The sequence below is a fragment of the Wickerhamomyces anomalus genome (assembly GCF_001661255.1).
Source record: "Wickerhamomyces anomalus NRRL Y-366-8 unplaced genomic scaffold WICANscaffold_6, whole genome shotgun sequence".
Classification (NCBI taxonomy): Eukaryota; Fungi; Ascomycota; class Saccharomycetes; order Phaffomycetales; family Wickerhamomycetaceae; genus Hansenula; species Hansenula anomala.
The window spans coordinates 921,816-936,784 of record NW_017567115.1 but is presented as its reverse complement, the minus strand read 5'-3'; the positions used below and the strand labels follow the sequence as shown (position 1 = coordinate 936,784).

The 14,969-nt window shown below is 33.8% G+C and overlaps 6 protein-coding genes across 6 annotated transcripts; 4 read left to right on the top strand and 2 right to left on the bottom strand.

The window, feature by feature from the left end:
- Positions 1-449: 449 nt before the first annotated feature.
- On the top strand, positions 450-1,025 carry WICANDRAFT_81083 (uncharacterized protein; the record flags this gene model as incomplete). Its single annotated transcript, XM_019185172.1, has 2 exons — positions 450-470; positions 570-1,025. 2 exons carry the CDS (start codon positions 450-452, stop codon positions 1,023-1,025), a joined length of 477 nt encoding a protein of 158 aa, XP_019036963.1.
- A 161-nt stretch (positions 1,026-1,186) lies between these two features.
- WICANDRAFT_81082 (uncharacterized protein) lies at positions 1,187-2,227 on the bottom strand (the record flags this gene model as incomplete). Its single annotated transcript, XM_019185171.1, has 1 exon — positions 1,187-2,227. The coding sequence occupies one exon, from the start codon at positions 2,225-2,227 to the stop codon at positions 1,187-1,189; it is 1,041 nt and encodes a 346-aa protein (XP_019036962.1).
- A 4,144-nt stretch (positions 2,228-6,371) lies between these two features.
- SGA1 (glucan 1,4-alpha-glucosidase) lies at positions 6,372-8,386 on the bottom strand (the record flags this gene model as incomplete). The annotated part of the gene is made up of 3 exons (XM_019185960.1): positions 6,372-7,864; position 8,110; positions 8,351-8,386. 3 exons carry the CDS (start codon positions 8,384-8,386, stop codon positions 6,372-6,374), a joined length of 1,530 nt encoding a protein of 509 aa, XP_019036961.1.
- Positions 8,387-8,838: 452 nt separating this feature from the next.
- On the top strand, positions 8,839-9,561 carry NCE103 (carbonate dehydratase NCE103; the record flags this gene model as incomplete). Its single annotated transcript, XM_019185955.1, has 2 exons — positions 8,839-8,876; positions 8,937-9,561. 2 exons carry the CDS (start codon positions 8,839-8,841, stop codon positions 9,559-9,561), a joined length of 663 nt encoding a protein of 220 aa, XP_019036960.1.
- A 697-nt stretch (positions 9,562-10,258) lies between these two features.
- Positions 10,259-10,582, top strand: XBP1 (Xbp1p; the record flags this gene model as incomplete). Its single annotated transcript, XM_019180935.1, has 1 exon — positions 10,259-10,582. A coding segment is annotated over one exon (324 nt), but the record flags the coding sequence as incomplete, so codon positions are not given.
- A 2,022-nt stretch (positions 10,583-12,604) lies between these two features.
- On the top strand, positions 12,605-14,947 carry WICANDRAFT_70824 (uncharacterized protein; the record flags this gene model as incomplete). Its single annotated transcript, XM_019184217.1, has 1 exon — positions 12,605-14,947. A coding segment is annotated over one exon (2,343 nt), but the record flags the coding sequence as incomplete, so codon positions are not given.
- Positions 14,948-14,969: the final 22 nt, after the last annotated feature.

Here is a 14,969-nt window from a genome sequence, read left to right as displayed (position 1 = left end):
AATGAGAGGTTGAAGCTCCTGGGAATGGAATAGTAGTTGTACCTGTACCAACAACACCATCTGTACCAGTAGTTGGATATTCTGAAACAATACCAGATGAAGTTAGACCAGCTGAGTTTGTCCATGTTGAGGTAGTGACTAACCAAGAATGAGAGGTTGAAGCTCCTGGGAATAGAATAGTAGTTGTACCTGTACCAACAACACCATCTGTACCAGTAGTTGGATACTCTGAAACAATACCAGAAGAAGTCAGACCAGCTGAGTTTGTCCATGTTGAGGTAGTGACTAACCATGAATGAGAGGTTGAAGCTGTAGTTTCTGAGCTCAATTTACTTGATGATGATGTAACACTTGATTCAGTTGCTGTAGAAGTGGAGCCTATGTTGGAGCTGACAGTAGAAGTAGCTGAGCTTGATTCTGGGAAGCTGGTTGATAAGGTTGACTCCGATATGGATATGTGGCTTGATGAAGTAACTTCGATGGAGCTGGAAGGAAGGGGAGATAATTGAGAGGTAGAGGATTCAACGGACAGGGAACTTGAGTTCTGGTATGGTGGAATAATATTTGAGAACGATGAAGAGCTTGGTGCAGATGATGAAGACTTTGAGGAAAGTGAAGGAGCAACTGTTGGAAACACTGATGAGGAAAGGCTAGATGAGCCAAAAGTTGAACCTAAAGAAGTTGTTGATGAGAGACCTGGGTATAAGGAAGATGCTTCAGAGCTAGACGATAAATCACTGGATGAGTATATAGACGACGATCTTAATATATCTGAAGAAGAAGAACTCATATCTGAACTTTTAGATGAGACTCTAGATGATGATGCACTAGATGAAACTTCTGAGGAAGAGGAAGACTCTGATGTCTGCGAGGATAAGGTCCATGATGATGATGATGATGATGATGATGATGACCTAGAGGAAACCTCTGAAAGAGACAAAGACTCTGATGACTGCGAAGAGGAGGTCCATGATGATGATGATGATGATGATGATGATGATGATGATGATGATGATGGTGGTTGACTTGAACTTGAATCAATAGAAGATAATGATGATGATGATAATGGGGCTTGACTTGAACTTGAACCAATAGATGAAAATGATGATGATGATGATGATAATGATGATGATGGAAGTTCACATTCTGCGATATCTGTAAATAAAAGTTAGTAAGAAAAGCTTAGTCATGGTAAATCAAGGTACTCACACTTATTACGACCACCACTTAAAGCTGGATAACCTCTTAAAAAATAAACATCTTTTGAGGTGTCGTTGTCCCAAGTACCATCAACACAGAGCAGATTGACCCCAGTTTGAACGACAAGAGGCGTACTAGGTTCTAATTGACCACGCACATAACCTGAAATCCAGATTCTTTCGTTACCTCTCATTTCACCAAAAATGATGTGCATACCATTTTCAAATTTATGCAAGTGATAGTCATTGAAGTCTTCATAACCTTCTGGAAAAGAAAATCTAGAAAAGTTTCTTGTATGGTAAGCCTCTATTGTATCATACTCATACTCAGAAGGTGTAATACTAATACCTAAATCACCAGATTCTATGGCTTTATACCCACCATTATGATAACACATATCTTTAGGAGCAGCATAGTAGAAAAACAATTCATCATCATAGGTATGACGGTAAATTTCTTCCCTCTGTTTGGCATGATTTTCCATATGAAATTTAACGATTGTACTCAACTCGTCATTGAATGTAATGACATTTGAACCGGGTTTCCAATGATCAGCTTCGAGAATTGTTTCAACACGACCACCACCTTCAAAATTAACTGGAAACTCTAACCAACCTTGTAGGCCTCTATGAGTTTGTAATTCATATTGAACTTCACAGTTAATGGTTGTACTTTTCTTTCTTCCAAAAGCACCATCAATGTCACAGTTTGCAATCACAGTATTATCACTCAATTTAAGATCAAATTTTTGAGTATAAGCGCCTGTATCATCGATAGCATTCACACCAAACACATAAGGCATATTCAAACTGAAGGTATCCCCTATTTCAACCTGTTCACAATAAGTGAAACCCCAAGTTACATTAACTCTAAAATAATCATATGGTTCATCGTCATCCTCGTCATAACCGGTGATGACCTTGACCCTATTGAAAACATGATCAATATGTTTACCTAATGCAAAGGAGAACAATGCAATCAACTGAAGAATCTGCAAAAGTGCAAATGTTTTGTTTGTTAGCAACATTTATGATTATTAACAAACTTCTTGATCTTTGAAGATTTATAGGTTGAACAAAAAGCAGCACAAAAATCTATAAGAATGTAAATGGTTGATGAAAATATGATTCATGTTGGAAATTGAAGCAAAAAGGGTCTTATAAATTCTCCTTCTGAATCTAAATAAACATCAAACAGATCTCATTTTTCGTCCTCTGCGCCCTATCTCAATGTTTAAGATTCATAAGATGCTTCACTGCACGTAGCAATGCATTTTTGGATGAACAGTGACTTTTCTTTATCGAACCTTGATGTTTGTTGAAACTTGACAAGAATCTATTAATTAAAGTTTTTGGATCTGATGTTTTTTTTTCTGATTTTCCGTTCTCTTGATTACATAATCATTCCACCATTACTGTACTATAGTAACAAAAATTCCCTACAATATAGCAATGAATCCTGTAGGATAGCTTATAATTCGAATAATTGAAAGCTGCTGTAGATTAATCTTGAAACTTTAGTGGTTTGAACAATGGATTATAAAGTTGATGGAGAAAAATGATTAACTAGCTCAATATAGAAAAGCTGTTGAACTTATTTCAATTTCAAAGTGCTATAGCTTACGTTTAAACAGAAACAAGACATAGCTATTGAGACCAAAAACCTTAATGTATTTAAGATCTCGCTGGAATAATTAATTCTTGATGCTGGTCCTTGACGTTTGAACTTTGAAATGGTTCAGAGGTTCAGTTGGCGCATAATCAAATTTAACGTCGCCACCACATCACTAAAAAACCTAAAATTACTTGAAGCTTCGACATACTTGGCAGCTCTCCCATCACACAACCACTAATTAGGGTACGCATACCACATACGGCCAGTTTTCTGTATTTGCATTGAATGCCCAGCTTATCACAATTTTGCACTCTGGTACTAGAATAATCTTTTTCCTAGTCGATATGTAGTTAAAAGAAATCGTAAGCAAGACGTCGTTATACATAGACCTCTAGTTGAAGCTTGGTAATCTGACGATAATCAAATGACCTATGTTTACGAATGGCTTCTTGAATCATTTAGCAGAATTAGCAGATTTAAACATTGTTTAGGAGCTGGGCAAATGCTTGTAAGTGACGTTGGCTTTTCAAGTTCTGACTGTCTGTCAGCATTTCTTTCATGTATATAATGGGCTCAATCAAATTGATACAACACAACTCATTTTGTCCGGGGTTTCTAAGTAGCTATACTTTTGTTGTTGAAGCTGAACCACATCTACTGAAACGCAAGCATTTCACTTTTCAAATGGGGTGAGTCTTTCTGTTCAAACTTCATGCTGTTTTAGCCTTTCCTAGTTGATCCTGAAGCTTGGTACAAAATATAAATCGGTTCACGAATCAAGTACTCAAAGAGTCGAGACAATAGCTTGTTGCACGAAACCTGATAATTGATACAGAGCTCAACAAAAGGTTAAAGACGGTTAAGAGCTTGACATCTATGTACGTAGTGGTGTAATTTTTCCCACGCGTACCTTATTTTGTTTTTAGCACATGTTTCTTTTTATTTTTAGTTGCTTCCATGCATAAAACAAATATGCAGGTAGACGTTCGGTGAAACTTTAATCGGGGACTGAAACAACGGAGCTTTCAACTTTGCCATTTTTTGGAACAAAGAGCACAACTGTGTACTGTTACAAATTATTTACGGTTTGAAAAGCTTTCTCAGATTCTTATAGGTGTACCAAAGAAAGAGGTTGAACTTTGTACAAGTTGAAACTTGATGCGCTATAGCCCAAGATAGGCAACTATTCCAAGAGTTTCATCAAATCATTTCATATGATCTGCAACCACACAAGCATGAGAAAAACAATCAAACATTAATAGAGATTTTATTAATGAGCTCTCATGATCTAATGATTGTTTTTCCGAGAAGAGTTGTTGACTTGATCGTCTAATCTATCAATTCATAACGCATACTTCGTAGGTCTGTCTTCGTGATAAAACTCTTTGTACCTGAATAAATTTACAGCTCAATTCATTTGTACAATTGCTGTGTTGGTCTGATAGACTAGATAGGATGACTATGTATTAAGGTGACGTACAGACGTACAACCTTCGGAACAACGTAATTTTTGTCAGATACGATTCAGGATCGAATAAGATCGAATTAGCTCTTGATCTCTTGGTGCAAGTAAAGGTTATTGATAGTTAGAGTGCTTTTGCTCATGTGGGATAGTGGTTATTTTTTAAAAATTAAGCATGAAATTGCAATTCATTTAACTTTTAAGACTCAACCTTAAATCAAAAACAAAATTGTAGTAGAAAAAAGAGACATCTAAAATCAATATTTCCCAGCTAAGTATAATATACATGAGCGTTACAGACTTACAGTATAAGCACATCTGCCCTCGTTGACCAGCTTTACAGCAAAAACATTAGAGCAGTTGGGAATTAATCTTCAGACATCAGTTACTCAATTAAAAGATCATGTCAATCTAAATTTGTAACAAAAATAGTAAAAATGGTTTGCCGGGTACTGTAACGTGCAGCAGTACAACTAGAAATTTTATATTAATTAATTTATATAATTAATATATTAAATGACGCATCTGGTATTATAATTGTCATATTGTTATATAGTATTAATTATAAATTTTCAGTAAAAAATGGCGCTATATTCAAATATATCCCGTTTTATGACGTCCGCGTCGACGTGATATTCAGTCTACCGCGACGTCATGATAATATTAATTATATTTAATATATATATATATATATTTAATATTGATTGATCATATTGCACTCATGTCCGCGATTTATAATAATTATTTTATAAATATATTTAATTTCTTTTTTTTTTTNTTTTTTAGTTGATGTATTTGATGAAAGCTTATAATAATATTAATAATATTTAGCTCGTGAGAATATGATCCGATAGTACTTTTATATATTATTTTTTTTTTTTTTTTTTAATGTATCTGAATATGTGTATTTATAAAATGCTAAAATAATTAACATTATAAAAATATAATAATAATTATAATAATTAATGATCATTGCATTCCTCATCCAAGAGCTGTCGACAATATAGATGTAAAAAATCAATCATGAATTGTATGATCAATCATGTATTGAATTATAAAAAAACGTAGCTAGTACTACATGACTAGTACAATGATCCGCGATCGACACTAGCTGGTTGCATGCAGGTTATAGCACCAGCTCATGTATCATCATGCACCTCTAGTACTATTATAGAAGGCCGAACAATTACACTTTCACTGATATTTGTACACTTGGAAGGAAAATTTCAAAGTCTGAGCCCTGAATACCCAGCTGTCAATAACATTATAATTTTGAAGTTGATTTATAAATATAGTACACTATGAAATTTGAATCGACATGATTTTGTTTTTTTCAATTATATAGGCTAAACATGGTTGTTAACGGGATACTGTACTCGATATCAGCAGCTCGGTGATCGATTCAGATCTAATTCAGATCTTGAATATCAAAATATCTTAATTTGTCGTGTGAGACGTTAATGTTTAAAAATTTACAATGTAGAGCAATAATATTGTAGTATAAATATATAACCTAGAAAACCATGATTATAACAGAGAAATAAGACTGTTGTAAAATCAAAAACAAATTTCTATTCTGTGATCTAATCCAAACGAAAGTACCGTGAACCTATAATAAACTTGAAACAAAGTGAAATTGCAGCAAATAAAAAATATAAAATATCAAAAGCAAAAAAAAATTGTAGTTGAACATAGGTAATAAACTCCAATGATCATCCAAAAATATAACTCTTAGGATTGAAGCCAAGAAAAAAACACAAATACTTCTAATGATATCTACCTGTAGATTGCGATGAAATAAAGGAATCAATCGAAGTGGAAGCAAAAAAAAAATAGATTCCTCAAAAATGACAAACCAAATGTAACTGCAGGAATAATAAAAGTTGTGAAAAGAATGAATCAATACCAAAAAACATAACCCAAAGCCAAAAAAAAACACACACAAACGACCGACACTAACCGAATAAACCTGAAACCTCATATGACATTAACAACAAAATCAAGAAAAAACACACCATGCTAAAGATAAAAAACACACAACAGACAACAACACAAATACATTAGCACTTGTAGTGATAAAATTGAACCCCCGAAATCATTGATTCTCAATCAATGTTAAAGCTCTTTCTCTCCATCTATAACAGTTCCAGAAAGATCCATAACTCCATGTTAAATTTTCAGCTCCTTGCATATAACCATTATATTTATTAAATTGTTCACTCATTGAACCTTCATTTGAGACATGTTCTCTAATGACATCTAAAAATGAATCACCATATGCAAATAAATTGGCCACTGTTTGATTAAAAGCAATTGAATTATAAGGTAATTCTAAAGTTGGAATTGAATTTGAATTTGAACCAGATGGATAATTAGAAGATGGAGTTTTCAAAAAATTCAGTTCCAAAATGTTATGGAAATAGAAATGTTGATTTGATTCATCAATCAATAAAGGTTCTTTTAAATAATATAAGTTTGCAATTAATTTAAATAATAATTCACTTGCAGATAAAGTTGTTAAAAACCAAGGATTACCTTCATCAATTTTAACACCATCATAAAGATCTTCTGGATATCTTCCTAATGCAACACCTAAATTTAAATTGATTTTAGAATGATTTATTGGATAAAGATATTTCATTGTTTTAATCAATTCACTTAAAGTGTTTAGAATTAAACCATCATTAACATCAAATGGGATAGCATCATCAAAATCATCATGGGTTAATAATGAAGCAATTAAAATAGCAGCATCTAAACCCGATCTTTGATTCAAGATTGAAGGGGTCTCCACTATATGATTCAAATTATAATTAACAAACCCAGATTCTTCATTAATGAAATGATATAAATCCATATAGACTTTTGTTAAAGAATCACCAAAAGTTGTATCATCATCATTAAATTTATTAAAATATTTCAAACCAATTTTCAAAGCTTTCAATTGAGTTAAAGAAGTGAAGAAATGGAATGAGTTGATTTCTTCCCATATATCAAAAGTTTTCAAATTCCAGTTTGACAAGATATAATGTAAATCCAATTTTAAAACTTTTTCATAAATATCTTTAACAGTTTCCAATTCATTATTTGAATCTTTTGATACCAATTCAGAATTAAAATTTTCCAAATTTTTAACAAAATTATCAATTGTAATAACTCTCAAGGCAGGTCCATCATTTTGAGGTCTTCCCCAAACTTTATTAAAAGGAGAACTATCAACATGGAATTTTGGTTCACCTAAATTTTTCAAATTATCTTTAAATTTCCCACTCCAATTATCTAATCTTTGGAGATTATAATTGTTTGATAAATAATTCTCCACAGTTTTTTGTAAAGTTTTATTTTGGAAATTATCATCAACAAGATAATTTATAATTGAATTCATAGTTATAGCACCATCTCTTATCCATTGATAAAAATAATCAGGTTTTGATTTTGAAGTTGATGCAACATTAACACCTATTGTAACATTATCTTTTGTCATCAATTCTTTATTTAATTCCGGATCTGCAATGTTTAACAAGATTTTTTCAAATGATATATGGAATTGTTCCTTAACCCAATCATTAAACTTATTTCTTGTAATTTCTTTATAGGGATAAATATCTAATAATTTGAAATCTGATTGTAGATGGAAATTATCTATTGTTAAAGTTGGTTCAGGGCTTGAAGGTGCAAAATTGACAATAGGTGATTGATCTAGTTTGTATATATTGATAAAAGTTGTAAATATGATTGAGGTAAATACCATCAGCAAGATAAATGGAAAGTAATGCATTATTGAGATGAGGCAGGGATTAAATGATGATGATGATGATGAACCAAATCAAAACTCTGAAAGCACAATTCAGTAGCAGAATTGATCTCAAAGATAAATGAGCCTAAAATAAAAAGTTTAGCGAATATTCTATGATTTTGTGGAGTTGAGCTTTTGTGTTTTGTGTTTGTGGCTTTTAATCAGTTGCTATTGATAATGATGATGATGAAGATAAACAAAAAATTTCATAAAAATCACGCAAAACGACCGGAAGCGGTAAGTACGCCAAATGTCGCTTATGTCATTTGCGCAATTACCTGATAAGTCTCTTGCGCAAAGCCCAACGGTGACATCACTGTTTTTGTGGGGGGCCCGGCCCAACAGAGGTTCCGCCTAAACAGGACCGACTCTCAAATTCCTCTGCCTAGATGCCTAACGAAAAAATTTTCATCTCCTGTATAAAAGTTGTCGTCACTGGTGATAAATGACCACTGTCTCTGCCTAGGGTTTCGCGCTCTCTGCCTAGCACCACAAGGGACTCTGCCCAGCGCCTGGAGGGGCACCTGCCTAGCGTTTAATTGTTGACATCATTTTTTTTGCATCAACGATAAACGTTGAATCACTTTGAAAACATGATTTAGGTGGATTTTAATATAATTTTAGTACTGGTTATCAATTGGGAAATGGTGGTATAAATATTCCAGAGAATCCCTTTGTTTGAACTGGAGCTTTGTCTTTTGCTCTTGTTGAAGTGATGCTAACACTGAGATACTCCAGAATACCATCAACAAGAATAATACCCACAATGCTCAAACAACAAGCTGCCCAACTATCTACTAGTCCGTTAGATATTGACCATCATAGTCGTGATCATGATCACCACCACCACGATCATTTCCATAGCCATGAAAATGAATCACCATTCACTCTTACAAAAGAATCCAGCTTAAAAGATTATCTATACAACAACAAACTATGGGTGGAAAAAATGAATGATCAAAAACCAGGACTTTTCGAAAGTAACGGTAAAGGTCAAGCTCCTCATACTTTATGGATTGGTTGTTCAGATTCAAGATATAATGAAACAGTTTTAAACATAGCCCCAGGTGAAGTTTTCACTTTTAAAAACATTGCCAATATGATTTCCATTGATGATTTAACCACAGTTAGTACTCTAGAATTTAGTATAAATGTTTTAAAAGTTAAAAAAATCATAATATGTGGACATACTGATTGTGGAGGTATTTGGAATTCATTAAGTTATAAAGATTTAGGTCCAACTAATTCAAACTTGATGAAATACCTAACACAAATTGATGAATTGAGAGATTTGAAAATAGAGGAATTAAACAAGATTCCAGATTTAAAGACAAGAGCTAAAAAATTGGCTGAATTCAATGTCTTAAAACAATTGGATATACTTAAAAGACAAAAACCAGTGATTAATGCTGTTGCTAAAGGAGAATTGGAGATCTGGGGGTTGATGTACAATGTGGATAGTGGATATTTGGAGGTTATTGATAACTGAAGAGAATAGAATATTGGAATATAATAGATTTATATACTTTTTTATACATTTAATTGATTGAATTGATTAAGTATATTCATTATGTAAAATATTACCTAATCTATCCTGCTCCTACCACTTTTCTCTTATCAGTTGACAAAACGTCAAATTCGATCCAAAAGTGACAATTGGGACTTTTACTGATAAAAACCATCACAGAGTTAATAAGGAGAAAGGAACCTTTAGTAGCTGAATTGGTGAGAGAAGAACTTACTGCTGGTGATTTAGAACTGTCCAATTTATTATTCGCTTTTGTGTTGTTAAAGAGTAGCTGAATTTTCAAAAGAATCCACAGTTGGGAGTTTGTTTTAGCTGATTAAGAAGGTACCCAATTTTATTGCCACCCTTTGATACAATCCAAAGAATCCACTTTTTTATATCATTAGAGTCCAATTGCTTCAAGATGAATGGTTCTAATGATAAAAAGCAAGTCAATATTAAACCATTGATTTCAAATAATCCAAATCATAATTTCAAAAATTCAACTCAATTTAAGAGTAGCAGTTCTAACAGTACCAATTTGGAAAACTTGATTTTTTTGAATTCAATCAAGGTTAATTATCCAATTAATGAAATCCCTCAAGAGTTATTGAGATTCATCCCGGATTCTCAATTAGAATTGATTAAACCTTTGATAACTAAAGAAGATTCTTCATTCATTTCCAAGAAAAAATATTCCACAAATGTTGATGAACGTAATTATTTGACAGTTTTTGAATATAAATTGAATGATAACAATTGGATCATATGGGATTACTCAACTGGTTATGTTTTCTTTACAGGATTATGGAAATCTTGTGGTAATAATAAAACAGATATTGTTAAATTGGTTGAAAATTTCCCAAATTTGTCAAATGCAGTTAAAAGAGTTCGTGGTGGGTTTTTGAAAATCCAAGGAACTTGGTTACCTTTCGATATTGTTAAGAATTTGGCCAAGAATTTCTGTTTCAATATAAGATATTGTTTAATTCCAATCTTTGGTGAAGATTTCCCAAATCAATGTTTAAAACCAAGTGATTTAAATTTTGGCAAATTGATTGATTTAAACTCTCAACATCAAATATTATCATCTCAACAACAACAACATAGAAGAAGAAGATCTTCTACAAACACTTCATCATCCAATATTATCAAACCAATTTTTAAAAAACGTTCAAAATCTGATAATTTTACAAATTCTTCATCCTTATCTAAAAACAAGATCCAATTAATAGAATTAGAAGAAATCCTTAAAGCTTCAAAATCTTTACATGACCTATCATCAACTTCATCAAATTATAACTTATTTTCAAAAGTGAAAAATTTCCAATATGGTGGATTTGTATGGTCATGGAATGATAATAACAATTTATGCATAATTGGTAAAGATAATGAGAATGTGATCATTGATGATGAAGATGAAGCGAAAGTCGAAGCATTAGTTTCCAAAAATCCTTCAGATCCTTCAATTCCTAAAAATTATGATGGAATAGATACGATTTTAAATGCTGCTCATCAATTAATGAATTTCCATACAGGTGATTCAAATGAATCTTCAATTGTTAAACAAGAAGATGTGGTTATGGTTGGGCCTGATGGATTGAAGAGAAGAAAGAGTAAGATGGATATTGATGGTTTGCTGAGCTGATTTATATTTGATGGATGAATATTATTGAGTTGGAGATTAGATATCTGGATACATTTTCGATTTTTTTTTTTTTTTTTAATTTATTTGGTTTGGTTTGGTTTTTGGTTGTTTTATTGGTGAGACTAATATATCCTGGTGATATAGCTTATAGGGGTACAGTGGGTTTTTTTTATAAGGTGGAGTTTTCATATTATACTGGACAGATTTTTATGCTAAGTTTTTCGTTACACATTTTTTTCAATATGGCGCCATTTTTTTATCTTTCTATATCTTCTTGTGGTTCAGTACCCTAGTTTATTATTGTTTTGGCTGAGTCTATATTTGGTGTTTAGCTTATGGAATTATATGACAATTTATACAAGTGCTTTGAAAACGATGTCGCGAAACATCTTTTTTTTTTCTCTCTCGCTTATGTCAGCACAACCGCCATGAAAAACATTTTGGATCAGTAGAAAAAAACATGAAAGAATTGATCAAAAGTGATTTAACGCGTAGCCAATACAAACATCATGATCATCAAAGAAGTCTGGTCTATTCCAATTCATTTCGGAGTACGCTCAAGCACAACTCAAGGGCTCATGGTTAAATGATTACCAATTCAAAATAAGTTTTGATGCCTTGGTCGTAAAGCAAATTAGGCTAAATAAACCAGGTACAATATTCTACGTTGAGCTGTTGACCAATTCCAAGCCATCGCTGCCTATACAAGATGAGCACGTTCCACAATTATTGCTCATAATCATCACACTCTTCCAACATGGAAATTATGTTGTTGTCTTTGAATATTAACAGCTGGCGGGTTTTTTAATAGAACATGCTGAAAGGCTTCAAGTTCTAAAACGCTCAACCTTCACAAGTTGGCATACAAACATGCAGATTACATTTACAATTACAGCTTTGAATCATGAGTGTACATTTTATACACATGTCTTTCGTTGCCGTTCATGTTGTTACATTAGGGAAGAGGAAAAAGCGCTTATGCATTAGTACTAGGACAATAGTACCATACAAAGGAGATAACATGGATGAAAATTTTCAATCAACTTTACACGTTATACACAACGATCTAAGATTCAGACGTATAGATCAAATCTCAGATATACACACCTATTTGGGGTAGTGTTGTTACATTTTTATGCCACTCAAGGCACAAAAGACTCAAAAAACTTTACACGATGGTGAAGGAGAGGGCAAAAAAAAGCGTAATTATCAAACTTTTTGCTTTTACGAATCAAGGACTGGTATAAATCAAAATTTCTTTCCTTCAAGTTTATCAAACTTATATATTTCAAATGTTCCAACCTCATTAAAGTCACCACGAGTATTTTGCTCTAATCTAATTGATTTTCTCATATTTGGCACAAAGGTTCTTCAAAGATGAGAGTTCACCATTATTTGACTTACATCATCTTGGGAATCTTATTCTATGTCAATGGAGCTTTTGGTGATTCTTCTGCCACGCCGTCTTCAACATCTGTTGGAACTCTATCAACAGTTAATGGTATCACAACAGTTCACACAGATATTTATCGTGCAACTACCCTATCATCATTATGTGCCCATGCCTCACAAACTGGTTCATTGAACGGGAGAAATTACAGAGCTGCTTATGATATCACTGGTAAAAATTCTGGGTGGATCATTGTTTCTCGTGTTTTAACAGTTACTTGGTATTTCCAATTTGATCAACCTATCGAAGCTTCTGCTTTCAGTGTCTCCAAATTTGGTCTTGAAATTTCCAATGTGAAAGGTAGTGTGAATTTGGAACATGGGTCATTCCTTGTCTCCTATGATGTTACTCTTCCATATTTAACACTTATAATTTCTGTCCCACTTTATTGTGCTGCTGATTATGTTACTTTTGAATTCTCTGTCCCTCCAGCTTCTGATTCTGTGACTAAGCGTGAACTACCACCAGGATTAGATCTTTATGACCTTTTCAAACGTGATGAGAAACTACGGCCTGATGATCCCAATTATGATGGTTTCCATGATTATGGTTATTCTGCCCTTGATGGAACATCTTATGATAGTTATAGTCTACAGAAACGTGATGATGCAACACATTATTATGCCTTTTATGTTGGTACTGCTGGTGCTGTTATCGGTACTATAATCAGTCAAACCTTTTGTGGGCTAACAAATTGGTTCAACTGTCCTGTTTACACCCAAGGTTTAAGTTTTGATTGTGATGCTTTCAAATCTTATTTGTCATGTTCGGACTCTTTAGTGCTAACTGAAAGTTATACACTGGTACCAACTCCAACACCTTCTTCATCATCAATGGTTTCCTCTACGTTATCATCCTCTATCATATTAACCACAAGCACTACAATTACTTCAAGTACTTCAAAAACTCAAGTTACCACAAGTTCAACTACATCGTCCACATCAAAGACTACTTCTGTTTCTACAAGTACTTCAAAACCACCAACCAGTACTATCACTAGCTCAAAATCATTGACCACTAGTAGTCCAGTTACTTCGAGATCATCAACATCAAAACCTTCCACACAAACGACTTCAACATTGAAGACCACAACTACAAAAACTACTACTATCTCTACAGATGTCTCAACTTCAAAAACTATTACAGTTGTTACGAGTGTTTCAACACCAAAAACTTCAACTTCAACTTCAACTTCCATCACTCCAGTTACGACTTCGTCAACATCGAAGACTAGTACTTCTACAAGCTCAACAACACCAAAGACCAGCTCATATACAAGTTTGTCAACTTCAAAGACTAGTTCATCTACAACCTTGTCAACTTCAAAGACTAGTACCTCCACAAGCTCAACAACAACAAGTACTACTACTTCTACAAGTTCGCCAACATCAAAAACTAGTTCATCTACAACTAGTGAGCCTGATAAAACAACATCAACAACAAAGTCATCAAGCACTGATCCGGTTACTTCAAGCTCCTCAGTGTCCACAGAACCTTCTACAATTGTTTCAACATCAACATCTTCAACAACAAAGACTGTTACGATCGTTTCAAGCTCCTCAGCATCCAAGACTACTACCTTGCAACCGACCATTTCAACTACAACAAGTGCGTCAACTACAAGTTCGTCAACTACAAAGACTACTCCAGTTGTTTCCAGCTCGTCGTCGTCAAAGGATCCTACAGTTTCCAGTGACACATCGTCTACGGGTACAATGACTTCTCAAACAACAACCAGTATGTCAAAACCACAGACCAGTTTGAATACTACTAGCTCAAAGCCTCAGCTTACCACAACCACTACTAGTGTATCAAGCTCCATAAAATCCCACACTAGTGTCTTTACAACTACTTGGACGGACTCAGCTGGTCATACCTCTACCGGTATTGTTAGTGAATATCCAACTACTGGTACAAATGGCGTTGCTGGTACAGGTACTACTACTATTCCAATTATTGGTAGTAGTTCAAAATCTAGTTCTGGTGCTTCTAGTGATTTTGTCAGCTCAAGCTCTTCGGTGTCATACTCTAGCTCTGGTGCTTCTAGTGGTTTTGTCAGCTCAAGTTCTGCGGTGTCATACTCTAGCTCTGGTGCTTCTAGTGGTTCTGTCAGCTCGAGCTCTTCGGTGTCGTACTCTAGCTCAGGTGCTTCTAGTGGTTTTGTCAGCTCAAGCTCGTCGGTGTCATACTCTAGCTCAGTTGCTTCTAGTGATTTTGTCAGCTCAAGCTCTTCGTTGTCATACTCTAGCTCTGGTGCTTCCGGTGATTTTGTCAGCTCAAGCTCTACTAGAT